Below are 23,548 nucleotides of genomic sequence, written 5' to 3'. Positions count from 1 at the left end.
TATGTATAGTAGTATATATGGTATATATATAGTAGATTGAGGCGAGTATAGTTGCAGTGGAGCACATTGACCAGGGTCGGAGTTCACGGTATGTGTATCACCAGACTGAAGTTTTAGAGTGTCTGAATCTGGTGAGTCCATATGTCTAAACTCTAGACTCCAGAATGGCCAGTTTGACCCTAGTCACTTCTGTGAAAGGTGATTTCAGGAGGATTTCTGAGCGTCTCCAAGAAGAACCTGGGAAGTCCCGACCTTGTCAAAAGGGCTTCCCCTCAAAAATAACCTCATTCCTACAATAACTTGTGTAAACAACGTAAACTGGTTTAATTTCACCGGAACTAACATTACAAATTACTCTAGCACAGGGCTGAGTTTGACGGTCCCACTGTCACCCTGACGAAGGACTCCCTGAACACTGTGGTTGAATTATGAATGTGATACAGTGGGTTTATCATCGAATTTGAAAGAGAAGGTGGTATGTCTGAAGGTGGAGCAGATCATGGTTTTGGGGAAGGCTTGATCAGGTTCCCTTTTCCAAATAATTTTATCATAATATTTCACGAGTTCAATGTTCGGTACACCTCTGTAATCCAACGTGTACTTGTGTTTACTGTTGGTTTTGGTAACGTTTTCAATGTAAACTGGTATAAAGTCACCCATCGCATCGTCAGCATAATGCCTTACATAAAACGGTCTCTGGGTTTTATTTACCCATTGATTATTCACTTTTGTGCACTTTATCAATACATTAGTCTCCAACACTATGCTGTAATCTGTCAAATTGTATAGTAGTGTGACGACAAAGGATTTACTGTTGGGTGGATTGACCCAAACAATTTCATCACCGAACATTACTTTAACGCATTCCGACTCGTCGTTTAGTCTGAAGACCATTTGCATTTCACCTACAATACGTAATTGTATTTCATAATGCTTAGGACGTATGAGGATAAATTTACCATTGACTCTACGGTAGAATCTGATTGGTGGGATCTCGTGATGGTGCTCAGTGTACTCATCATTGACCAGTTTACACACTACAAATTCTTTATCTTTCCCAAACACTGTCATATGCTCCATCTTGTAATATTCGATTGTTTTCGGCGGTGGATGTCCAATTATTTCAGAGCCATCAGCAGCCGTTGTAGTTGAAGAGCCACTAGAAGTTGAACTATCAGTTCCACCACCAGGGGTTTCAGTGAGCTTGTAGGAATAATTGACACCGTAAGCATACATGTAGTACCCATTGGATGATATGAGCTTGTCACTTCTAATGACGCGGCCAGGTGAGTAACTACTTCCTATGGGCGTTCCTTGGGGTATTGAACAGCTTTGATGAGGTTCTACAGATGAAACTTCGGATAATCCACTCACACCTCGATCCAGGAGCCTAGAAGAGAGATTGGTAACCACTTGTATGGTGGGTTCATTTGTTGTTTGAACTGCATTTGGGTTACTATTACACAGTCTTTTGATCTTCTCGAGGATTCCAGGATTAGATCCCATTAATCTTTTTTGAGGAATCTTAGGCTGTAACACACTATCCTGTTGAAGATTTTCAAGATCTAACATTAGAAATTTTGGTACATTAAATTTAATATACATCTGTTTATCTCTTGAGTAGAGTAATAGATATTTTATAAATTCTTGAAGATTTATAAGGGAACAGCACAATTTCCCATTAACATTAACCTTCCCACAGTCATACTCAAATATAATTTTTATCATCCATTCACACAATTTTGAGCTTAATTTGGGATTATCATATTGTTTTCCAGTGTTTTTCAGGCCTAAATTCTCAATATCTTGGCTCATGTGTGAGGTATTTAAAAAATGTTCAGTTGATATTTCAATGAATTTTATGCCAATATCTTGCCTTAAATTAACTTGATGTTGAGAAACATTTAAATCTTCCATAAGTTTTTAATATTTTCTAACAATATTTCCTCTTAATTCTCTACACATTTTTTTTATTAACCCTCAGTTTACCTAGCTAATTTTCATACACATTCAGACTACTCACTCATAATATAGGTATAGTACTATACCTAATTCCTAATATACTATACCCTTAACTTTACTCTGACTCAACAGAATTCCAAGTTATCATACTTTGCTTGACCAGGCCTATATAGTTAGTACTCGGGGTCCGGGACTTGAACCTACTACCTTCAGGTATTATCTGTAGTACTACGACACTAGACTAAGTAAATGATACAAAGTATGTAGTATGAGAATTAGAAAGATTTAAGATTAATATTGTGATAATTAGATCCTACACATTTGACTAATAATATGTTTGTTCCGGACTCCGTTTCAACTTCCTCGAATTTGAATATTATTCCCAAGTATCTCCTTACAAACCTTAGAAGTTGTACTGAGTAACGGTTAAGTTTCGAGAGTCTGATTTGACTGACTTGGTAATCGCCAGACAGTGCCATGAAATAAAGTAACAGATGCTGATGTGTAGTGTCAATTACTGAATCCAGTGCTATTTCACTACATAATCGAAAAGCACACTGTTCTCCCAGCCTCTCACACTCACCAATTATTCCGCAATGCCTTCCCTCGGCATCTTTCTCCACTACTTCCACAGTCTTAGTGGTCACGACAGGAGCAGCGGTGCCATTCCCAGAGGGATTCCCAGGGTCAGTAGGATGTGAGTTAGTAGTTTTGTTGGTGTTGTTTTTAGCCAAGTTTAATATCTTCAGTAAACTACCACTCATACTCTTCCTCTTGACACTCTCATTGGTATCAACACTATCAGTTGTGTCACCACTCTCAACCTTGTCATTAATGTCCAGTGGATGTGAAAGTGTATTCGAGGTGAAGATACAATTTTTAGTGCCTTCTGCGATGAGTGAGATGAGTAGTGTAGGTTTAAACTTCCCTGGAGGTGTGTTTAGGGCTATCCAAGTGTTATCACACACTTGGTCTAAAATACGTTTAGCACCGATGATAGCGTTTTTCCCTAGTGAGGGTTGTAAGTTTCTAACCACCACTGTGCCTCTGATACGCTTAATTTTAGGTGATTTCCATAGTATTATAGGCTCAATTTTCTTCACAGGGCCACATCTAAAATACATTTCATACGGTTCCTTGTACTTAAATATCACTTCACTCCCTATCATCTGTAATATTATCGTACACACACTACTAAAACATTCCAAACTACTGTAACACCCAGATAAGCCAGTGTTCACAGTATCACTGGTATCATTGTCAATAGTATTTGCGGTACTATGGGTGAGAGTAACAGTAGTGGGCTGGGATGAGAGAGGAAATAGTAATACTAAAGGTTCTAGGAAATAAGTCAATGGCATTGAAGAATCACATTGAAAGCTGAATTCACCGCCGGTGAGTCTACCAGGAGTTAAACTTATGGAATTACGATCCACTTCAGTCCTCGTACCATCAGTCACCTTAGTTATCAACTTCAGCAGTGACACTTCGTATGATCTCACAGGCTCCTCCTACACATATTTATGGAGTTATCTAAGGTAAATAGTATAGCTAAGAGGGAATAGTAGTGGGAGGTACTAGGGGTATGTTAAGAGGTTTATTGGTGAGGAAACTGAAGACAATTGACAGTCTCAGATAATCTCTAGCAATACTTTCCGAATCTTCAGTAGCCTCTGAAGATTCCATGGACTCTTCTGATTCCTCTTCAGAACCTTTGATTGAATTCTCCCCTCGTTTTTCCATATTTGCGATTATAGAAGGGCAAAATTAAGAAATAATATACAAAAATCTACATTAGAACTTTCATATTACAAGTAAAAAAGTAAATTAGGTCGATAACCTGTATGACTCAAATATTTCCAGAATCAAACTAATAACTCTACACAATAGTAGAATTTTGAGAAAACAGCTAATGAAAACCATTATTAAAGTAACTAAATTAATTTAAATTAGTGAGTGTATGGGATGGTACCGTTGTTTGTGGTGTAGGAATCTGCTGGAATAGCAACTTTATAATTTGTTTTTAAAGATCTTAAATGTGAGTTTAACTTTTAAATTTATTTCAAATGTTCCGAATTAATAAAATTTTAAATTTTACACCAAAATATTTTTCAACCACTACTAAATTCGGTACACTCTCATCTCCTACCGGACTACTCATTTATATACTGTAGTATAGTTATTAGTACCAAAATATATCACCTTCCGGGGATATAGTAAAATCAGCCCTCTCTCCTGTTCTCCTGAGTCAACACATGCTAATCCTACTTATCCAAAATACTAATAATATTACCAAAATACCAATAATTATATCATAGGATTTAAGGTGGTAACCCATGATTATGATGCGATCGTTGTGGGAGCTGGTGGCGCTGGTTTGAGATCAGCACTTGAGTTGTCGATTTTAGGACATAAAACAGCTTGTATTTCAAAGTTATTTCCAACCCGTTCACATACAGTTGCGGCTCAGGGTGGTATCAATGCCGCCCTGGGTAACATGACTGAAGATGACTGGCGTTGGCACTTTTATGATACAGTCAAGGGTTCAGACTGGCTGGGTGATCAGGACAGCATTTACCACATGTGTAAAAGTGCACCTGAGGCTGTGATTGAACTTGAGAACTTTGGTGTCCCATTTTCTAGAACTGAAGATGGAAAAATATATCAGAGAGCGTTTGGAGGCCAGAGTCTTAATTTTGGCAAAGGTGGTCAGGCCTACAGATGTGCAGCTGTGGCTGATAGAACTGGACACTCACTACTCCACACAATGTACTCCACCTGCCTCAAATACAATTGCTCATTCTTCATCGAATATTTCCTACTCGATCTCATCAAACATCCCACTGAAAATCGTATCAAATTATTTCTTTATTTTTTTCAATTTTATAGTTAATTTAGTGTTTATTTTATTCAAATAAAACATTAATTATGTATATATTTTTATTATATAATATGAATCATTTTTAGGGGTGATTGGCGGTATATTTCTGAGAATGAGTAATATGGAATTACATGTGTTTAGGAGTAATCATGTGGTAATTGCTACTGGAGGATTTGGTAGATGTTACTTCAGTTGTACATCAGCTCACATGTGTACGGGTGATGGTAACGCAGCTGTGAGTAGACTCGGGTTACCAAACCAGGACATGGAATTTGTCCAATTCCATCCTACGGGAATATACCCCGCAGGATGTTTAATTACTGAAGGCTGTAGAGGCGAGGGTGGGATTTTACGTAACTCTGAAGGTGAGGCTTTCATGGCAAGATACGCCCCAGTAGCCAAAGACTTGGCCTCGAGGGATGTCGTTAGCAGATCCATGACCATAGAAATAAATGAAGGACGTGGTTGCGGGCCAAATAAAGATCATCTCTACTTAGATTTAACACATTTAAGTGAGGATGTTTTTAGAGAAAAGTTGCCAGGGATTACAGAGACCAGCAAGATCTTTGCAGGTAATTTTTTATAATAATGAGTGTTTAGGAGTTGATGCTTCCAAAGAGTATATCCCAGTACTTCCAACTGTTCACTATAATATGGGCGGAGTGCCCACCAACTATAAAACTGAAGTTGTCACCACCAGTCCCACGGGTAGTGGGTCAAGTGGTGTTACTGCTGGTAACTTCTTAGGTGACAAAGTTAAGGGTGGTAAGAAGAAGAAAATGACAGTACCGAAACCCACCAACTCTGGGGATACCGTGGTCTATGGGTTGTATAGTGCTGGTGAGAGCGCATGTGCAAGTGTACATGGTGCTAATAGATTAGGTGCGAATTCATTATTGGACATTATCGTCTTTGGGAAAATGTCCGGAACCACAATTAATCACAAGATTCAGTCTGATAATAGTAATAAATCAAATTTGCCTGATCCTACACTCTATAAAGATGCCATTGAAAAAGCTTCCAACAAACTACACAATCTTCTGTCTAACACAACTAACTCTCACTCAGTAAGCTCAGCCAATGTGGTGAAGCCTAGTGAGCTACGTCTGGAGATGCAGAAGAGTATGCAAAAGTATGTAAGTGTATTTAGGAATGGTGACTCATTGACTGAGGGCCGAGAGAGAATAAAAGAGTTGGCTAATCAATTCCAATATGTGAGAATAAGTGACTCGAGTAAAGTGTTTAATACAGATTTACTTGAGGCGCTTGAGCTTGAGAATTTGTTACAGTTGAGCTTACAAACCGTCACTGGTGCTGAAGCCAGGAAAGAATCCAGAGGTGCACACTCACGCGAAGACTTCCCCAAACGTGATGATGAGAATTATAGGAAACATACTCTCACTTTTCTGCACAATCCTTCACAACGTAAGTTACGGAGCTCCGTTACGGAGCTTGGTCACACCGCACCAGCCCCTACAAGGACTTACTTATAGTAGTTATCCGTAACTGTAGTTATACTCTGGGACCTTGGTCAATCAAAAGATGTCCTGATAGTTCTATCTCTGAGCTTACTATACTTAGTTATGTACTGTAATATACTAATTATGTGTTGTAGAGTATGATGGGAGTTGTGGAGGATATGATGTCGTGGTCGATTATCGTAATGTAATAGATGAAACTTTGGGGAAAGATATGGAAACTATTCCACCATTTGAAAGAACTTACTAATCTCATCAATATATTATATACCATTATTGTTCTTAGTTCTAGGCCTAGCAAGTTGAGTGTATATCACATAGGGTATACTGAGTTATTAGGGTTTAATATATGCCTCTACCACTATACCTATTATACTTAGACCATGTATAATTTACTGTGTATGTGTATGTGTATTATATGTATAAATCTATTAAGTGCTGCGAAATGAATTATGAAAATAAGAATTGAGAATTTCTCGATGGGATTGCGTGAATTCATGAACATCGGATGTTCTAATTCCATCTTCTTTCCTACTAACAAGGTACTTGTCTTGAAAGAAGACGACAATTTCATCAGTTTCCTCATCTCTTAACATTCTATCAGGTAACGCTTCACCTGGTAAAGACTCCCAAACAACTTCACCCTCGTACTTTATACCTTTAGGTTTCGTATGAAAAGTGTACATAAAGATACCTGATTCAGGTTTTTTGTTTTCAGACTTGTCTATGTCAAGTTCTCCTCCATATTGACGACCTCCATATTCGACTTTACTATCCACTTTTCTCTCAACTCCATGACTAAATCCAATTGTAAACTCGTTTTTGGCAAGTTCAAAGAGGATATATTTCGGATTACCAGACCAGAAACGGTCACAAGTCTTCAAAACTACTCTATTCTGATAGAGGATCTTGTCCACATCAAATGGAAAAGAAAATTTTGCCACCAAGCCTTCAATTGTTATTTCACACTCATTAATACTATGCGTATGATTTTCGGGATCACTGAAAGAGAAATGTTTAATACTAAACCTTTTGTTACTAATGTTAATCCAAGGCGTATTCTTGCCAAACCTGCAATATAGCACTGGCAAACCATTGACCAACTTCGCCTTGTAGTCACACTCTTTTATTACCATTTTTTTACACTAATTTACTGTCATATCGTAATGGGTTCATAACTATTGGTAGGGCTAGTACATTCTTACACATGCTAATTGAGTTGGTGGTTTACAGCCAAATTTACCTCAATAACACTTTATAAACTCTATTTACAGTGCTTATTAACAATATTTAGTGTTGTTAAGAGTATTAAAGCAGTATATAGTATTATAATTATATTAAGTTGTTAATTTATTGTTTAAAGTGTTTTTTTGGTCCAGATTTTGGAAAGTGTGTTAATGGTAGGCGAATCATAATTCTTATTTACTTCTTTAATATATTCATTTTCTGCCAATAAATCTAATACACTTATACGCCTCTTCAATATCTGTAAACGACCACTTCTCTTGGCATATATAGTAAAATCTCTACCCATAGCGGCTCCTACAACATATAATCACGTGTTAACAAGAGATGTTATCTGATATGGAATAAATAGATATATGTGTACCGGGGCCGGGTTTGAAATGTGCTCCACGTTGTCGTGCGATGATGTTACCAGTGTATACAAACATGTTATGGAATCGTTTCAGGCCTAAATACTTAGGCCTACTGTCCCTATTATTCTTCGTATTCCCTGTTCCAGTTTTATGGGCCAAAACCTCACTAACATAAAATTAATTAATCAATTATTATTATTAATAATATTGCGAATTAGATTCCATAAATCAATTTATTTAAAACTTACAAAATTAATTTATTTGGACAAATGTGTGAAGGATTTTTAATTAAAAATGAACTTGTGTTTGAAGTAATCAAGTAAAAAAGTATCAAAAGTATACGAAGCATTGAACATCATATCAAAGCTCAGAATAAATATATTAAAAAATCCACATAATACAGTTTAAAATTATAAAATTTATATTAAAAAATAAAAAATGAATTTATTTTCCTATTTTTAAAAGTGATTTTATATGTAGTTGTGGTGGCTCATTTCACTTGATATAAGTTTGTATTTTCAGAATGTTTACTAAAAAATTATTTGATTCTCTTTTAAATATTAAAAGGCAATTTTCAACATCTTCATCCAAGTAATTTTTTACTCAGTTTTCATTTTTTAACACACTTCAAATTCTTAATTTTATTCCCCAAATCCTCCCAAATTATCCATATTTTACCCTTAAATTACCCTTAAACTATTCATATTTAGTGTTTAAATTGGTTTAGGTATGATTTACTGGTTTTGGGTGCGGGTCCTGGTGGATATACCATGGCGATAAAGGCCGCTCAACACGGTTTAAAAGTCGGTGTAGTTGAAAAAAGACCAACTCTTGGTGGAACTTGTCTTAATTGCGGCTGTATCCCCTCCAAATCATTACTCAACACTTCACATCTCTACCACGTAACCATTCTATTACTACATATAACTCTGTAAAATCTAAACTAATGCTAATATAATAATATTTGTGTAGTTGATGAAGAAGGGAGTGAATGGGTTAAGGATTACGGGTCTTGAGACTGATGTTGGTAAGATGATGGAGGAGAAGGACTCGGTGATGAGGACGTTGAACATGGGCATTTTCGGTCTTTTCAAGAAGAATAAAATTGATTATATTCAAGGAACTGCTTGTTTCAAGAGTCAGAACGAGGTTACAGTAGGCTCTAAAGTGTTATTAGCCGACAAAGTAGTCGTGGCTACAGGCTCTGAAGTGAGACCGTTTCCTAGTGAATCACTTAAAGTTGATGGTAAATATTTTCTTTCATCCACTGAAACACTTTGTTTGGATAAGGTTCCCAATCGCCTTTTAGTGATTGGTGCAGGCGCTATCGGACTCGAATTAGCTTCAGTCTGGAGTCGCTTAGGCTCTAAAGTTGATATCTTCGAATTCAATAATCAGATTTGCTCCGTTATGGTATGAATAACGAGTTTTATAGATAATTTAAGCTCTTTAGTAGTTTAAGGGTTATTTTGGGTCATTTTGCCCTTAAATCACCCTTTAACTAACTCCTGACTAGTATTATTTTACCTGAAATCCCCTATGAATGTGCAGGACACGGATGTCTGTGTAACAATGAGAAAGATCTTGGAGAAACAAGGCCTTAATATCCATACCGGCACCAAAGTCCTCAACGCTAAAGTTACCAACAACACCGTCACTCTCACCACTGGTATCTCCATCACAGTTACTATTAGTTACACTACTATTTGTTACATTACTATTAGTTACACTACTATTAGTTACACAATTGACTAAGTGATGATTATAGAGTCTGAGGGTAAGGAGATGAGTTATGTCGGTGATAAAGTATTAGTGGCCATGGGTAGAGTACCATACACTGAGGGCCTGGGAATAGATAAATTAGGTGTTACACTGGACTACGGTAAAGTCCCAACCGATAACAACCTACGTGTGTTGAAGGATCCCAAGGATCCGAATTCTGTGGTGGAAAATGTGTATGCTATTGGTGATGTCACTTATGGTCCAATGCTAGCCCACAAAGCTGAAGAAGACGGACTCATCGCATTAGGGCACATTCTAGGAAAGAGTTTTGTCCACCATCCACAAGGTGTAACATTAGGCAGTGTACAAGTGGTACCCAATGTAATCCCTTCTGTAATATACACAGAGCCAGAAATAGCTGGCGTAGGAGAAACTGAACAAAACTTGCAAAAATTAGGAGTAAAATATAAAAAAAGTGTATTCCCATTCATGGCCAATTCAAGAGCTAAAATATATAATGAATCTGACGGCTTCATTAAATTATTAAGCACCGAGGAGAATAAGTTATTAGGCGCCTGGATGATTGGTCCGCATGTGTCAGAAATGATACATACAACTGCGCTGGCAATTACTTACGGCGCTTCATCTGAAGATGTTACCAGGATGTGCTTCGCACACCCCTCACTCTCCGAAGCCATCAAAGAATCCTCACTAGGCATACACTTTAAACCCTTACACTTCTGAATTATTACTGAGTATCATAGCGTTGGCATTAGTAAGTGTAAACTCGTGATAACAAATTTGTCAATTTTGTCTACTCGTGACAAAAGATGTGTAAACTCATGACAACAAATTGTATAGTTGGTGTAAACTGGGAATAACAGGAACGAGAGCCAATTTCCGTATCCTCTAAGGAGAGGATCTATTATTACTAATATATTAATACTAAATATGTAATAAAATTTATATTTATTTTGTGGGTGTGTAGGATGTTGTGTAAAATGCTGAAAATTTAACAAATCTAGCTCAAAAATTATCAAATCCAATGTGACAATTGATTAAACAATGATAAAATTGTTGTTTTAGTGGATATATGAAGAGGATTTGAAGTAAAATTTGGAATCTGTGGGGAGTTGGTAATGCTGTCAAGTGTTGGCTTAGCTAATGGTTTAAATTACTTTTACTTGTCATTTTTTCCATATTTTTTAATTTATACTTCAAATTGCAATAAATCATCCCACTAGTAAAATAATTTTATTCAATTATTTCACAATAATCATTCGTTCTATTTCTGAAGACTCGAATAATAAATTAATAATTTTATTAATTTTAAAGTTATTACCTATGGTTGGAAGACGTTCAGATTCCGATGATCATAAGCTCTTTGTAGGTTCGTCAACGCCTAATTTCCTCAATTCTCACACTATAATTATTATTTCCACTAAAATTATCTAAATTTTATATTTTTTATATTTTTAATAAAATTTGATGATTTTGGGGCATTTCAAGAATTTTCTCCCCTAACCCATTTATCTTTTCTTCACGCCGTTGCACCTTAAACACTATATTACACTATATAATATTATTAATAGCACAATGTTGTTGGTTAGGGAACTTGGTGGACAGTGTGACATCACAGGATCTTGATTTATTATTTTCGAAATATGGCAAAGTGACTAATGTTTGGGTCGCCAGAAATCCTCCAGGATTCGGATTCGTCGTATCTCCAACTAATTAATATTATTACTTGGTTTAGACGTTTGACGATCCGAGAGATGCTAAAGACGCTCTCATTGAACTCAATGGAAAAGATCTACACGGAAACTCGTACCAAAACTGCTACTTACTATATTAACATATATAAATATATAATTACTGCGCTAAACCTAGCTATGACGGCACAGTGGACTAGTGCTAGGTACTGGTAGCTGAGGTCGTGGGTTCGAAACCCCGTCCTGACCAACACTACTAACACAGAATAACACAGTTGACTAAGTAGTAAAATCATTAACTGAGATGTATCTGTGATTAGATTGAGGATCGAACGTTGTAGAGGAGATAAATCTAATCGTAGGAGACCTTATAGAGAACCTTATTCCAGAGATAATAAATCTAGGTAACATATCCACACACTAGTACTAACACAATAGCTAATTAGTTAACTATTATAGTACTCTACGTACGGTTTTCTAGCACTCTAGTTCCCATAGTAGCTACAGTACTCGGTATTAAGTAGTAGTGTGGAGTGTTAATAAGATTTAGGCGTAGTAGGAGTAGATCGCATAGTCGTGGTAGACGAATCCGTTCAAGAAGTCCCAGTTACAGGAGAGTACGTTCTCGTAGCTCTTAACACTCACAATTCCTCACACCACTTATTTTCCTCTCTTATCTACACATGTTAACATTGTTAATGTTTATGTATTACAGTTTTCTATATAACTAAGTGTATTAGTATATAACTAAGTGTATTAGTATATAACTAAGTTTATTAGTGTGTAACTGAGTATGAGTAACTAGAGTGTAAAACTCTAGAGATACTTTAGCTTCTTCTTCGGGAGTGAAGTCGTTGACGATATCGAATTCGCGTCGGATTTGTTCGGGTGTTTTCCCCTTTATCATCGACGCCACCTTGGCACACGTCAAATCCAACAACGGCTTTATATCCAAAAAGTTCTCAGCCTATACATACAATGTAAGTATTGAGTATTGAGTAATGAATAGTGGTGAGTAGTAAGAGTAAACTATGTAGAGAGTTAGACTGAGTAGAGAGTTACGAGAATAAGTTCGAAGAGGAATTCTTTATCGACATTAACAAATTCATAATCCCATTCGGAAACCACCTACAGAACAGTTGAGTTAGTTGAGTTGTTACTTCGTTGAGTTGAGCGGATTTGAGGGGTTGTGGAATTTGTGATGGCGGATTATTGTAATGATGTTTACAGTATTCAATTATCTTATTTAGTACGTTCGTCTTTATATTCGGTAACGGTATCGGCTCCGTCTCATCATCAATATCTAAACCATTTTCACTTGGTTGATATTATTATTCAAATTTGACAAATTTTAATAAAAATAAATTAATTGAATAATTTAAAACTGATTATTTTGTACCGTTGAGTATATTTTTGATGACATTGCTCATGCAAATGACATCTCTGTTAACAGTACAAGAAACTCCCTCTGCTGACACTAAAGTTATTATTTTTTTCGATAACGTCATTTTAAACAAATAAATAATAATTTATAAATAATAAAATAGAAAAATAATCACAAAACAGCAAACTCATGACACAACAAAATAATAACTATGAATGGTGTTAGAAGATTAGCGTTTTTTCCTGAAGGTATTGAGGAACGCGTTATGATTCTCAGGAGAAACAAGTGCGTGGACTGATACATACAAACCATGTAACGCAGCCTTCGATATCGTAAAGGCCACAAAACGGTTAAACGATGTCAAATTCATTATCACATGCTCTAATTCATTATTACTCAGTAATTCAGGGGCAATTATGAATAATTGAAGGGCAAATAAGGTAATCAGTATACCAAGTACTACCTAACTACCCAGTAATACCTAACTACAATAACTCTCTAACTAAACCCGTAACTAGACAACTAAATCCTATAACTGAACTCCGTTAACTACGGTGGATACTATTGCTATCGAAATCTTCTTGTAGTTTTTCGGAGTTGAGTTTGACGTGTTCTTCTAGTTTCTGTTGTATGGCCTCGTCAGAGTTCTCAGTCATGTCCGACAGACTGTTGAAAAAGTCGAAAACATTCATCTTGGCGCTGGATTCCTGCTTATAATCTTCTTCCATAAGTTGGTCCAGTTGAGCCTTTGACTTCAGAAAGTCACGGGGGTGGTCTGGTAACTTGAAAGTCACCAGTGCGAATGGAGCATACGACTCAACTTGTTTTTGGAAATTAGTCTTCAGTACCGCTGTCGTCTTATTGAATAGAACGTATGGCAATAGGAACTCTGAAAACAGTGCCAACAACATTGTAACTCCCTTTAGGATTCTAAAGGGTCTGTAAGTCTCTTTTTTGAGCAGTTTACTGAAATCGCCAGGCTCTGTAAAAGTTAATTTTTCACCAGGCGTTCCCCCAAATTTCACATTCAAGTGGTCCATAAGTTTTCCTAGACGTTTGAACACAGTTTTCAGCAAGTCACAGGCAGCATGGACTAGGACCACCAAGAGGAACAAGTGGACACGGAACTTAGGTGCCGTAGGCTTCAAACTTAATTCTCCAAAATCCATTCTCTACATAATTATTCAAGTAATTAGTAAATAGTACAGTAATAGTATTAGTATGGTTAAGTAGTAGGGGTTCCCCAGCTCAGGACTATCAAGGATAATTTTCTTTTGACTTGTCCATCCTGACTAGAAAACCTTTGTACTATTAACTAGTTAACTGTATGATAGTGTGTTACTGTGTTAGGAGTTGGTTTGTAGTGTTTGTGAGTGTATTTGTTGGTTGATTTCGAGTAATTGGGTGTTGAGTCCGCCTAACTTAGCTACTAATTGGTTCTTTACAGATTCTAATTTCGGTAAATCTAATGCTGTCGTATCACGCTCACTCTCCACTTCACGCCTCAACTCCTCTCTATCCCTCAATACCAATCTACAAAATTGTATTATACTATTGTTACTAGGTGTATATTTAGCCCCCTTTCCTGTTGTTAGGAGCTTACAATATTTTCCACTTGGTTAAAATTTAAGTAATTATATAGTAAATAGTGATAATGGTGAGTAGTGGGTTACAGTCTGGAGACTTGTTTGTACACTTTAGAATTTGATTCCGAAGTATTGAGCTAAACAATTATTAATATTATTTAAAATAAAGTTAAATAATTAATTATTTGTGGATTACCGATTCTAAAGCGGCTTCGGCTCTTTTATTTTTGATTTTTTGGTTTGAGATGTGTTTATTTATTTTAATTATTTGATTATTCAAGACTTCTATCTGGCTCTGAGTCTCTTGCAATAGTTGAAATTGCTATTCAATCAAATTATTATTATTATTATACTATTAATATGTAATTAAATAAATAGTATGAGAAAATACTCTGAGAGAATTGTTTTCGTTATTTTCCATCCGAATTGTAGATTTAATAATTTAATTCATTAATTATTTATATCAATAAATATTTAATGAATTAGGAAATAAAATTATTATTAACGTCTCAATTGGTACATCCCCATCCCAAACCTACCATACGAGTCATATCCAATCACATCACCAACCTAATCATAATATAATATCAATCATATATTGTGGAAATAATATTAATTATTGTTTAATCAAGATCCATTTTATTTTCATCTTTTATATTCCGCTTAGTGTTTGATTTAGTATTGAGCTTGGTTTGTTCCGTAACCTTAATATGGGCTGTTGATTTCTATAACACAATTAACACATTTATACTATAGTATACAATAGTATAGTATAGTAGAAGGTATATAGTTAGGGGTATATTGGTATAGTATTAACTACACATAACTACTGTTAAACGTTCAATTCTGAGTAAAAATAGCTAAATTAAAAATAAATATCAATATGTTGCAAAAATAGATAATATTGGGGTAAATATAAAACTGAGTTAGTACTGGTTTGGTATTGAGTAGTTTGAGTTGTTGTATATCAAGTTGTTCGAGTGGTATTGGAAGAATATCTTTATGTTTTTCAAGTTCTTTTTGAGCTAGTGATAACTTTTTAGTAACCAAATTCCTTCTTCGTTCTTTATATAGTAACATTTTCCTCAAGTATTCAACTCGTTCAGTTTGTTTTATAGCTTTAATAGCTTTTATGTATAAATCTCTGTCATATCTCACTGGCCTGTTCTTCCTCAACTCCATCTCCAAATTCTCATCATTACGCAATTCCTTTCCTACAAACAAATTATTTTATAAACTTAAGATTATTATTTGTTAATTATTTTTCTAATTTTTAGAGTAAAATTATGTAATTTATGTGATTCTTTTGAAAAATTTTCTTTTTTCATTTTTATATAGTTAATAATATACATTTAGTTACATAACAATTATATTATATTATATATATATAATAGTATGTATAATAAGTGACTGGGTTCAAGGGTACCTTGAAGTCTTCTGTATGCTTTAGTCCATTTAATCTTTCTAGGGTTATGTTTAGCTTTAAAATGTCTGTGGCATTTGCTCCTACAAAACCGAAAAATCTTAGAATCATTCCTCACAAATACTATCCCATGGCCTAATCACCAAATTAACACCATCATATTATTTATACTATTAATATACTATTAATATAATATTATTATAGTATAAATTATATAGTATAATGGAAATGAGTAAAGGAAGAATCTATGAAAGATACCTGGATAGATATTACTGGAGCAAAGCCAACATTTATCAATATTCATTTTATAAAATTAAAAATTTTATTAAAACAAATAATTAAAATTATTATTAAATTTGCGATAAAAATAAAAATAAAATTTTATCCTTACCACAACGAATCTAGGGCCATACAACTAGAAATTACTTTTTATATCGCAAATTTATCTAAATTTAAACACTAAATACATAATAAATTAATTATATAAATTCCTGATGGCAACAAAGTTACTTTCATATTTGGACCTTGGAATTGGTTTAAATCTGAGTGGCAGAGTCGTATTTGAGTTTTTTCCTGATGTTTCTGAGCGTTTGTTAGAGAATTTCACGACTCTATGCCGGGGTGATAGGACCACCTCAGTCCGTGGTCGCATAAGAACACTCAGTTATGAAGGCTGTAAAGTATTTAAAGTTATCAAGGGCGAGTATTTACAGTGTGGCGACCTTATTAATAATGACGGCACCGGTGGTGGTAGTATCTACGGCGAATATTTCAAAGACTATCCCTCCTCAAGATTACACTCTCACGCAGGGCTTCTCACCGTACAGAATATGAACGCGGGTGACAGTGGTGACAGCTCAGGCCCTCCTGACCGCCGATTTGGTTCCCAATTTTGTGTATTATTTGGAAAGGTGACTAGATTTGACAGGAGTAATGTGGTAATTGGTAGAGTAGTGGAGGGTATGGAATTCATAAGAGCTATAGAAAATGTACCCGTAGATAATAAATTTAAACCTAAAATTGAAGTTGGGATACTCTCATCCGGCACTTTCAACACTATACAACACAGTGTCACAGAAACCACTAAGCAGAAGGATTTAATTAACTCACTAATGAGTACAATCCAGTCCAAACCCACTCCAAATGATGTGTCTGTGAAAGAGGATCAGATTAGATGTGTGTACACAGGACGTGTGAATAGAAGAAGGTTACCTAATGAGTCAAGTGCTAATACTCTAGGCAAAAAGTTACTCTCTGAAGCTCTACAAGGTATAAAACATCACTACATACCCGAAGATACCACTCTTGATGCCACTCATGTATCAATACAAGACACTACAGAACCTGTTGGACCCAAGGAACCCGAAGATACTGTAGAAGTAGTAGAGAAGGAAGAAACTGAGGAACTGGTAGAGGATGAGGAACTGGTAGAGGATGAACCTGGTGACGATGATGTGCTTCGGAGACTGAAGAAATTGAGTGGTAAGATGAGGGAGTGTAGTAGGTTGAATAATGATGAGATAATCTTGGAGCAGAAGATCAAGAGTAACCCAAAGTCAGAATTATACATTTCAAAAAATCTCATCAATCAATCTGAAGGTAAAGATATTGATAAAGATATCTCCTCAAATCTTTCCAAAGAATTAAATGTACGTTACGGTGCCCCTTTACGGTGCTTGTACCAGCCCACAGAGCTTAGTTATTCTCCACCTAGTTATCTCCCTAATAGCTACCACATTACCTAGTTACATAAGTCAGGCAGATTTTGGGCCGGATAGTTGTATCCCGGGGGACATACGTAGTTGTCTAATAACTAACTATAATACTGTTTAGATAAGTGCTGGAATGGTAGAGAAGATAAATAAAATCCAAAAGACTAAAGAGAAGAATAAAACATTTGGATGGAACGTTTTCAACCAAGACGCTCTCTACAGAGCACACAAAAAACGGTATCTCCCAACCCAATCACTATCCACTCACTACATAGTTATTTACCTACTTACTCCCTAGTTATGTGTATAACACTGTATTAGTTTGAGGGAGACGGGGTTTAATCCTGATTTGTATGAGAAGCAAAAGAGTGAACTAGGTGACCAATTCTACAGTCCTGGTGTAGTGAACTTCACACCTACGGAATCTACCAAGGATGTAATAGTGAGGAATGTGGAAAAACAATATAAGAAACGTGATGTATTTAGTAGACGTCGACTCTACGATGATGACGCGCAAGATATTTCATACATTAATGAGCGGAATAGAGTTTTTAACAAGAAGCTTGAACGGTCCTTTGGCACTTACTCCAATGAAATTAAACAAAACCTCGAGCGAGGAACTGCTCTCTAATTTTTCAACTCTATTCTCTACACATATACTAATTTTATAAAGTTAAGTATTTAGTACCTTTTTATATCGTTAATTTAATACTTACGGGGTAGGTAATGGTGGATGGGGAAATGTGAGAAATTTGTTAAAAAATATTAATAAAATTAATTATTGTAATGTTGTAAGATAAATTAACATTTAAGGTTTGAAATGACAGACGGTTATTCTGCCGCTGAGTTTTTTAATTTTACCAAGTTCTCACTCTCCTATGAAGACCTCATCCTACTACCAGGTTACTTCCACCAAAATTTTACATAATTTTCCTTTTATTAAGTTAATTTAACCTTTTAAAGAGAAAAATAAGAATTTTAACATTAGTAAATATTAAAAATTTAATTAATATCTGACGGCAAATAAATAAAATTTTAGGGTATATAAGTGATTCTGTGGATAAAGTGGATTTGACGACTCATGTTTCAAGGAATATTAGACTTAGAATTCCTATCGTATCCTCACCTATGGATACCGTTACAGAATCCAAAATGGCCACAGCAATGGCTCTTCTCGGGTACAATACACACTACTTACCCAATTTTACACATTTTAACACATTATTTACCTAATCATACACATTAATACACAGTAATAAGAGTTAAAATTGTGATGTACAGAGGACTGGGTGTGATACATAATAATTTATCGATAGAGGATTTGGTGAAGGAGGTGAAGGCAGTGAAGAGGTTTGAGAATGGCTTTGTTCAGAATCCTCTTTGCCTCAAACCTACTTCTACTGTTTCTGACTGGGTTCAGATCAGAGATAAATTCGGTTTCACGTATCTACTTTACGGAGCTTGCATTAATAGACCCCAGTTATTAGTTATCTATCCCTCCAGGACTCCTTATTTATCCCCTACTACCTACCGAGTTACTTATTTAGTACCTACTGGGACCTTACTATATACTTGGTCAACCAAAAATAAACCCGATAGTACCAGTCCTTGGACATACCTACTCTACTATTTACCTATTTAACACACTGGTAACTCCTATTGTATAGATCTGTCCCGATAACGTCTGATGGTAATGCTGGCTCAAAGTTATTGGGAATTGTAACAAAGACAGACATGTATTTTGTGGAGTCTAAGAATGTCGTGTTGGAGGACATTATGAGTACAGATTTAGTGGTTGGAAACCATCCAATGAAACTTCACGACGCAAATGAATTGCTATTCATGTCAAAAAAAGGCGTTTTGCCAATTGTCAATGAAAATTATGAGCTCATGTCAATTGTAACCAGGTCTGATTTCTACAAGAATAAACTCTACCCGAACGCTTCCAAAGATGATAATAAACAATTACTCGTTGGTGCAGCTATCTCCACTAGGTAACAACCATACGCTATTTTGTTATTTATGATATTGTGTTACGTCCAGAATAATAATTTTGTAGGGGAAATGGATTGGACACTGCTAAGAAGTTGATAGATGCCAAGGTGGATATACTAGTTGTGGATTCAAGTCAGGGGAATAGTGTTTTCCAAATTGATTTAATTAAGCAACTAAAATCAGTTTATCCAGATTTCCAGGTCCGTTACGGTGCTTGTACTAATCACTTAGTTCCTCCGTTACCTAACTAATTACCCATCCTCATCTATTTCATTATTTGCGAACCATTAATATTTATTTTTTTTGTAATTATTTTTTCCTCAAATTGACCAAATTTAATACTAATTTTTAGGTTATGGCTGGAAATGTTGTGACAGCCCAGCAAGCTAAGAACTTATTAGAAGCTGGTTGTGACTCTATTAAAGTCGGTATGGGTATCGGGTCCATCTGTACCACTCAAGTTCGTACCCAACACTATTACTTCTATTACTTATATAATTAGTTAATGGTGTTAAAAATGTGATTAGAACATATGTGGTGTTGGAAGAGGACAGGCGAGTGCTGTATATTATGTTAGTCGTTATGCTTTTGAACATTGGAACGGCATCCCCATTATCGCCGATGGTGGCATCAAATCCTCCGGTGATATCGTTAAAGTAACTAATTACACATTTGCTCATTACAACTAATCAGTTACTTAGTTGCATACTTAACCCCTAACTTAGGCCCTAAGTTTGGGGGCTAGTTGTGTGATGGGAGGAAGTTTATTTGCCGGTAGTAAGGAGACGCCTGGTGAATATTACTTTAACAACGGTGTAAGAATGAAGAGTTATAGAGGCATGGGTAGCAAAGATGCTATCAAAGATTCAATGCAGAATTTAGGACTCATGGGTTCATTAAGTAGATATCATCTGATTGATGAGCCGAATATACTGTCACAGGGTGTATCCGGATTAGTTATTGATAAAGGAAGTGTAAATAATATTATACCCAATTTAACCCAAGGTGTGAAACATGGATTTCAAAATCTTGGTGTGTATAGTATTAAAGGGTTACATGAAGCACTTTATTCTGGACAATTAAGAATGGAACAAAGAACACCTCAATCCATTAATGATGGGCATGTATCCAAGTCTATTACTAATCCCAAATAATATCATTTACTAATGTATTTAGTACCCAGTACCTAGAGTAGTGTATAAAAATTAGTTACCCTCTCCAAATTTAGTATCTATGAGTGTTTGTTTTACTATTCCTGGATAGTTGGTAATAGGGGGACTAATATCTATGCTACTACTATTCTATTACTATAATAATATACCATTATTATAATACTGTATATAATATACTATGTATAATAGTGTTAGTATTCTGGAGAATTAGGGAAAGGATATGAATGCAGACTAATGAATGGGGAAGACTGAGATGTTGTTTGCCAATTAGAAGTAGGAATTAGAATTGAGGATTGTGACAATGATAATCTTAAAGGGATAAATATCTATTAGTTAATACTAATAGAGATGAAATTTGGTATATTTACTTTTATCGCAATTCTTATATCGTGCCCCTATAAATCAGCCCATGGAGCGGATGGGAATGGTTCATCCCAATCAACTGGTGCTACAACCGGTACAACTTCTCCGGGGGCTCAAGTTACTACTCCAGCTACTGGAACTACACCTGGTTCTAAAACTGGTGAAAAAACCGGGGGAACTGGTCTTACCCTTGATATCAAGAAGAATAAGGGAAGCAATGAGTTCAAGTACTCCGAGCGTGGTAAGTGTAGATTATTCACTGCCCAAGGTACTCATACATTTTCTAAGATCGTGACGGGTAACACTGATGTCTGGAAGTCTACCGGTGATGACCACGCTGTAAAGGTGTTACTCAAGGGTAAAGGTGATAAAAAGAAACATCTTGCCATTTCCTTTAAGAGTGGTAAGTTTCTAGTTCTTTACAGGGATGGCAAAGGAAAACCCTGGAATGATATAACCTCTTCCAAAGATGATATAACAAAATTCAAGTTCTATGGCGAGGGTGAAAAGGAGCTCACTACTGCGGATTACAAAATTGACATTGGACTTATGTTTTGTTACTTGGTAATATTCAATAGTGAAGGTAAGTGTAAGAAAATTAAGTTTGGAGATAAAGAAATTTGGAAACCTGATGATTCTGACACAAAATTTAAAAAATTCAAGTTTTTTTCAGTAGATCTTGATTCAAACGATTGCCTCATTATTAACAATTACGGTGAACACAAGAGAATAGAAATTACTAAGCCAACTACTACTGGAACTACTCCTGGTACTGGAACTAATCAAGGATCTGGATCAACTCCTAGTACTAATCCTTCGGGTCAGACCGGAACTAGTACAACTGAAGGTCCTAAGAAATCTCCATGAACACTTGATTTCTTAGAATTATTCATAAATCGCACTAAATGTTCTGTACAATATGTTACTAAATGTAGTTGTACTATAGTAAATCTCACAAAATGTAGTTGATTGAGACATCTCTCAACCAAATAACAGCAAAAGTTCGATCCAAAGAAACATTTTAAGGAACATTTCTAACACATTATTATACTCTTTAATAAATTATTATTAAACTATTAACTATACGGTATATAATAATATTTACAGTTTATACTACAGTCATAGTCAAATAAAGAATAATTAAGGGAGTTGTTTATGTGTTTTAAAATTCTCAACTGAGAAGTTAATACACTATACAATTATTATAATACGCATGTATTATAATATACTCAGTGTATATTATATATTATATATAGGTATAATATAAGTAATATAAATTTATTAATAAGCTAAGAAGAGGATAGGAATAGGAATTCTTACCAATGAATGGGGGAGAATGAGTTACGTTGTTTCTAGTTATGGCTAGGAATGGTAATTTGAAGGTGGAATAGAGCTGGAATTCACAGCTTAAATATCTACTAGTTAAAAGTAATAGAGATGAAGTTTGGTATATTAATTTTTATCGCAGTCTTGGGATCATGTCCCTACTACTCAGTCCACGGCGGCTGTTGTGGTGGTAAATCTACCGAAACAACTGATGGCACAGCTGTTACCCTTGACATAAAGAAGACTAGCAGTACTAATGCGTTTGAGTGTTCTGAGAAAAACGATATTAGGACTTACACTCCTAAAAATAACAAGTTGTTCTCTAAGATAGTGAAGGGTAACTCTGAAATATGGACTGCTCATCCAAATGATCAAGCTGTCAAGGTGGTAATCAAGGTTCAAAATAATAATGAAAAACATCTTGCCATACTTCTGAACACTCTTAAATTTGTACTTCTTGAAAAGGATGGTAACAATTTGAAGGACGTCACCAGTAAGAAACACGACGTAAGTAAACTCAAGTTCTTTGGTGACAATGACAAGGAACTCACAACGTCGGATTACAAAATTGACCTTGTTAAACTATCATACACAGTAATTTTCAACGATAATGTTAAATGTAAAAAGATCATGTTGGGAGATAAGGATTTGTGGAAAAGTACAGATTTTTCTAATTTTGAAACCTTCAAGGAATTGTTATTAGGTCTTATTTCAAACGATTTTTTCTTACGCAAGAGTGAAAAAGAATTTAAAAAAATAGAATTTAAGCACTCAACAACAACAACCACAACTCCTACTGGAACAGGTCAAACTACTACAACTCCTACAGGTCAAACCACAACTACTCCTACAGGTCAGACTGGTACTACTCCTGCTTCTGGAGGTCAGGGTGGAACTACTCAAGGTACTCCAACTCCAGCCACTCCTGCTGGTCAAACTGGTACTGGAACTAGATCGACTCCTGCTACAACAACTCCTGCCTCTACTACTACTTAGGACGTCGGACCTGATCCAGTCCATCAACTTGACCTAAGAAATCTACATGAACACCTGATTTCTTAGAAACTTTCTCTATATTTGTCATACTAAATGAGTTCAATCACTTTAAAAAATAGAATTATTAACAAATCTTACCGAATTTTGTACTATATTATTCTCAAACGTAGTTGAGATGTCTCAAATCTGAGAATAGCGGTTTGCATTTTCACATATCACGTGAATTCCGTTAATTTTA

The 23,548-nt window shown here is 35.5% G+C and overlaps 14 protein-coding genes across 14 annotated transcripts; 7 read left to right on the top strand and 7 right to left on the bottom strand.

The window, feature by feature from the left end:
* Nucleotides 1–18: 18 nt before the first annotated feature.
* On the bottom strand, nt 19–1,917 carry TpMuguga_03g00232 (uncharacterized protein; the record flags this gene model as incomplete). Its single annotated transcript, XM_758157.2, has 1 exon — nt 19–1,917. The coding sequence occupies one exon, from the start codon at nt 1,915–1,917 to the stop codon at nt 427–429; it is 1,491 nt and encodes a 496-aa protein (XP_763250.1). The 3' UTR covers nt 19–426.
* A 312-nt stretch (nt 1,918–2,229) lies between these two features.
* Nucleotides 2,230–3,907, bottom strand: RCL1 (RNA 3'-terminal phosphate cyclase family protein). Its single transcript, XM_758156.2, has 2 exons — nt 3,541–3,907; nt 2,230–3,473 (listed from the first exon to the last, which is right to left on the bottom strand). Exons 1-2 carry the CDS (start codon nt 3,703–3,705, stop codon nt 2,238–2,240), a joined length of 1,401 nt encoding a protein of 466 aa, XP_763249.1. The 5' UTR covers nt 3,706–3,907; the 3' UTR covers nt 2,230–2,237.
* A 78-nt stretch (nt 3,908–3,985) lies between these two features.
* On the top strand, nt 3,986–6,590 carry sdh1 (FAD binding domain protein). Its single transcript, XM_758155.2, has 5 exons — nt 3,986–4,092; nt 4,281–4,814; nt 4,930–5,415; nt 5,444–6,268; nt 6,459–6,590. Exons 1-5 carry the CDS (start codon nt 4,029–4,031, stop codon nt 6,569–6,571), a joined length of 2,022 nt encoding a protein of 673 aa, XP_763248.2. The 5' UTR covers nt 3,986–4,028; the 3' UTR covers nt 6,572–6,590.
* A 159-nt stretch (nt 6,591–6,749) lies between these two features.
* Nucleotides 6,750–7,496, bottom strand: TpMuguga_03g00229 (uncharacterized protein). Its single transcript, XM_758154.2, has one exon. The coding sequence runs from the start codon at nt 7,455–7,457 to the stop codon at nt 6,753–6,755; it is 705 nt and encodes a 234-aa protein (XP_763247.1). The 5' UTR covers nt 7,458–7,496; the 3' UTR covers nt 6,750–6,752.
* A 146-nt stretch (nt 7,497–7,642) lies between these two features.
* On the bottom strand, nt 7,643–8,391 carry rpmA (Ribosomal L27 family protein). Its single transcript, XM_758153.2, has 3 exons — nt 8,168–8,391; nt 7,931–8,085; nt 7,643–7,863 (listed from the first exon to the last, which is right to left on the bottom strand). The coding sequence occupies exons 1-3, from the start codon at nt 8,266–8,268 to the stop codon at nt 7,679–7,681; spliced, it is 441 nt and encodes a 146-aa protein (XP_763246.1). The 5' UTR covers nt 8,269–8,391; the 3' UTR covers nt 7,643–7,678.
* Nucleotides 8,392–8,412: 21 nt separating this feature from the next.
* Nucleotides 8,413–10,753, top strand: dld1 (dihydrolipoyl dehydrogenase). Its single transcript, XM_758152.2, has 5 exons — nt 8,413–8,510; nt 8,647–8,821; nt 8,892–9,332; nt 9,471–9,588; nt 9,688–10,753. Exons 1-5 carry the CDS (start codon nt 8,443–8,445, stop codon nt 10,383–10,385), a joined length of 1,500 nt encoding a protein of 499 aa, XP_763245.1. The 5' UTR covers nt 8,413–8,442; the 3' UTR covers nt 10,386–10,753.
* On the top strand, nt 10,754–12,068 carry Srsf3 (Serine/arginine-rich splicing factor 3). The gene is made up of 5 exons (XM_758151.2): nt 10,754–11,031; nt 11,252–11,361; nt 11,398–11,468; nt 11,674–11,757; nt 11,904–12,067. The coding sequence occupies exons 1-5, from the start codon at nt 10,986–10,988 to the stop codon at nt 11,989–11,991; spliced, it is 399 nt and encodes a 132-aa protein (XP_763244.1). The 5' UTR covers nt 10,754–10,985; the 3' UTR covers nt 11,992–12,067.
* Nucleotides 11,739–12,924, bottom strand: sconC (uncharacterized protein). The gene is made up of 6 exons (XM_758150.2): nt 12,753–12,924; nt 12,514–12,656; nt 12,416–12,481; nt 12,180–12,320; nt 11,825–12,030; nt 11,739–11,753 (listed from the first exon to the last, which is right to left on the bottom strand). Exons 1-5 carry the CDS (start codon nt 12,859–12,861, stop codon nt 11,995–11,997), a joined length of 495 nt encoding a protein of 164 aa, XP_763243.2. The 5' UTR covers nt 12,862–12,924; the 3' UTR covers nt 11,739–11,753; nt 11,825–11,994.
* A 25-nt stretch (nt 12,925–12,949) lies between these two features.
* TpMuguga_03g00224 (putative integral membrane protein) lies at nt 12,950–14,905 on the bottom strand. Its single transcript, XM_758149.2, has 6 exons — nt 14,715–14,905; nt 14,520–14,645; nt 14,411–14,460; nt 14,080–14,270; nt 13,300–13,909; nt 12,950–13,118 (listed from the first exon to the last, which is right to left on the bottom strand). Exons 5-6 carry the CDS (start codon nt 13,904–13,906, stop codon nt 12,967–12,969), a joined length of 759 nt encoding a protein of 252 aa, XP_763242.1. The 5' UTR covers nt 13,907–13,909; nt 14,080–14,270; nt 14,411–14,460; nt 14,520–14,645; nt 14,715–14,905; the 3' UTR covers nt 12,950–12,966.
* A 14-nt stretch (nt 14,906–14,919) lies between these two features.
* Nucleotides 14,920–16,114, bottom strand: TpMuguga_03g00223 (Ribosomal protein L24e family protein). Its single transcript, XM_758148.2, has 4 exons — nt 16,005–16,114; nt 15,750–15,881; nt 15,257–15,537; nt 14,920–15,048 (listed from the first exon to the last, which is right to left on the bottom strand). The coding sequence occupies exons 1-4, from the start codon at nt 16,048–16,050 to the stop codon at nt 14,947–14,949; spliced, it is 561 nt and encodes a 186-aa protein (XP_763241.1). The 5' UTR covers nt 16,051–16,114; the 3' UTR covers nt 14,920–14,946.
* Nucleotides 16,115–16,173: 59 nt separating this feature from the next.
* Ppig (SYF2 splicing factor family protein) lies at nt 16,174–18,158 on the top strand. Its single transcript, XM_758146.2, has 3 exons — nt 16,174–17,395; nt 17,580–17,695; nt 17,780–18,158. The coding sequence occupies exons 1-3, from the start codon at nt 16,241–16,243 to the stop codon at nt 18,087–18,089; spliced, it is 1,581 nt and encodes a 526-aa protein (XP_763239.2). The 5' UTR covers nt 16,174–16,240; the 3' UTR covers nt 18,090–18,158.
* An 89-nt stretch (nt 18,159–18,247) lies between these two features.
* Nucleotides 18,248–20,624, top strand: TpMuguga_03g00220 (inosine-5'-monophosphate dehydrogenase). The gene is made up of 8 exons (XM_758145.2): nt 18,248–18,360; nt 18,498–18,636; nt 18,740–18,901; nt 19,126–19,452; nt 19,518–19,653; nt 19,806–19,913; nt 19,981–20,109; nt 20,179–20,624. Exons 1-8 carry the CDS (start codon nt 18,279–18,281, stop codon nt 20,605–20,607), a joined length of 1,512 nt encoding a protein of 503 aa, XP_763238.1. The 5' UTR covers nt 18,248–18,278; the 3' UTR covers nt 20,608–20,624.
* A 349-nt stretch (nt 20,625–20,973) lies between these two features.
* On the top strand, nt 20,974–21,855 carry TpMuguga_03g00219 (uncharacterized protein; the record flags this gene model as incomplete). Its single annotated transcript, XM_758144.1, has 1 exon — nt 20,974–21,855. One exon carries the CDS (start codon nt 20,974–20,976, stop codon nt 21,853–21,855), a length of 882 nt encoding a protein of 293 aa, XP_763237.1.
* Nucleotides 21,856–22,425: 570 nt separating this feature from the next.
* On the top strand, nt 22,426–23,310 carry TpMuguga_03g00218 (uncharacterized protein; the record flags this gene model as incomplete). Its single annotated transcript, XM_758143.1, has 1 exon — nt 22,426–23,310. The coding sequence occupies one exon, from the start codon at nt 22,426–22,428 to the stop codon at nt 23,308–23,310; it is 885 nt and encodes a 294-aa protein (XP_763236.1).
* Nucleotides 23,311–23,548: the final 238 nt, after the last annotated feature.

This window comes from Theileria parva (genome assembly GCF_000165365.1).
Source record: "Theileria parva strain Muguga chromosome 3 map unlocalized ctg_530, whole genome shotgun sequence".
Lineage (NCBI taxonomy): Eukaryota > Apicomplexa > Aconoidasida > Piroplasmida > Theileriidae > Theileria > Theileria parva.
This window is presented reverse-complemented; position numbering and strand designations above follow the sequence as displayed.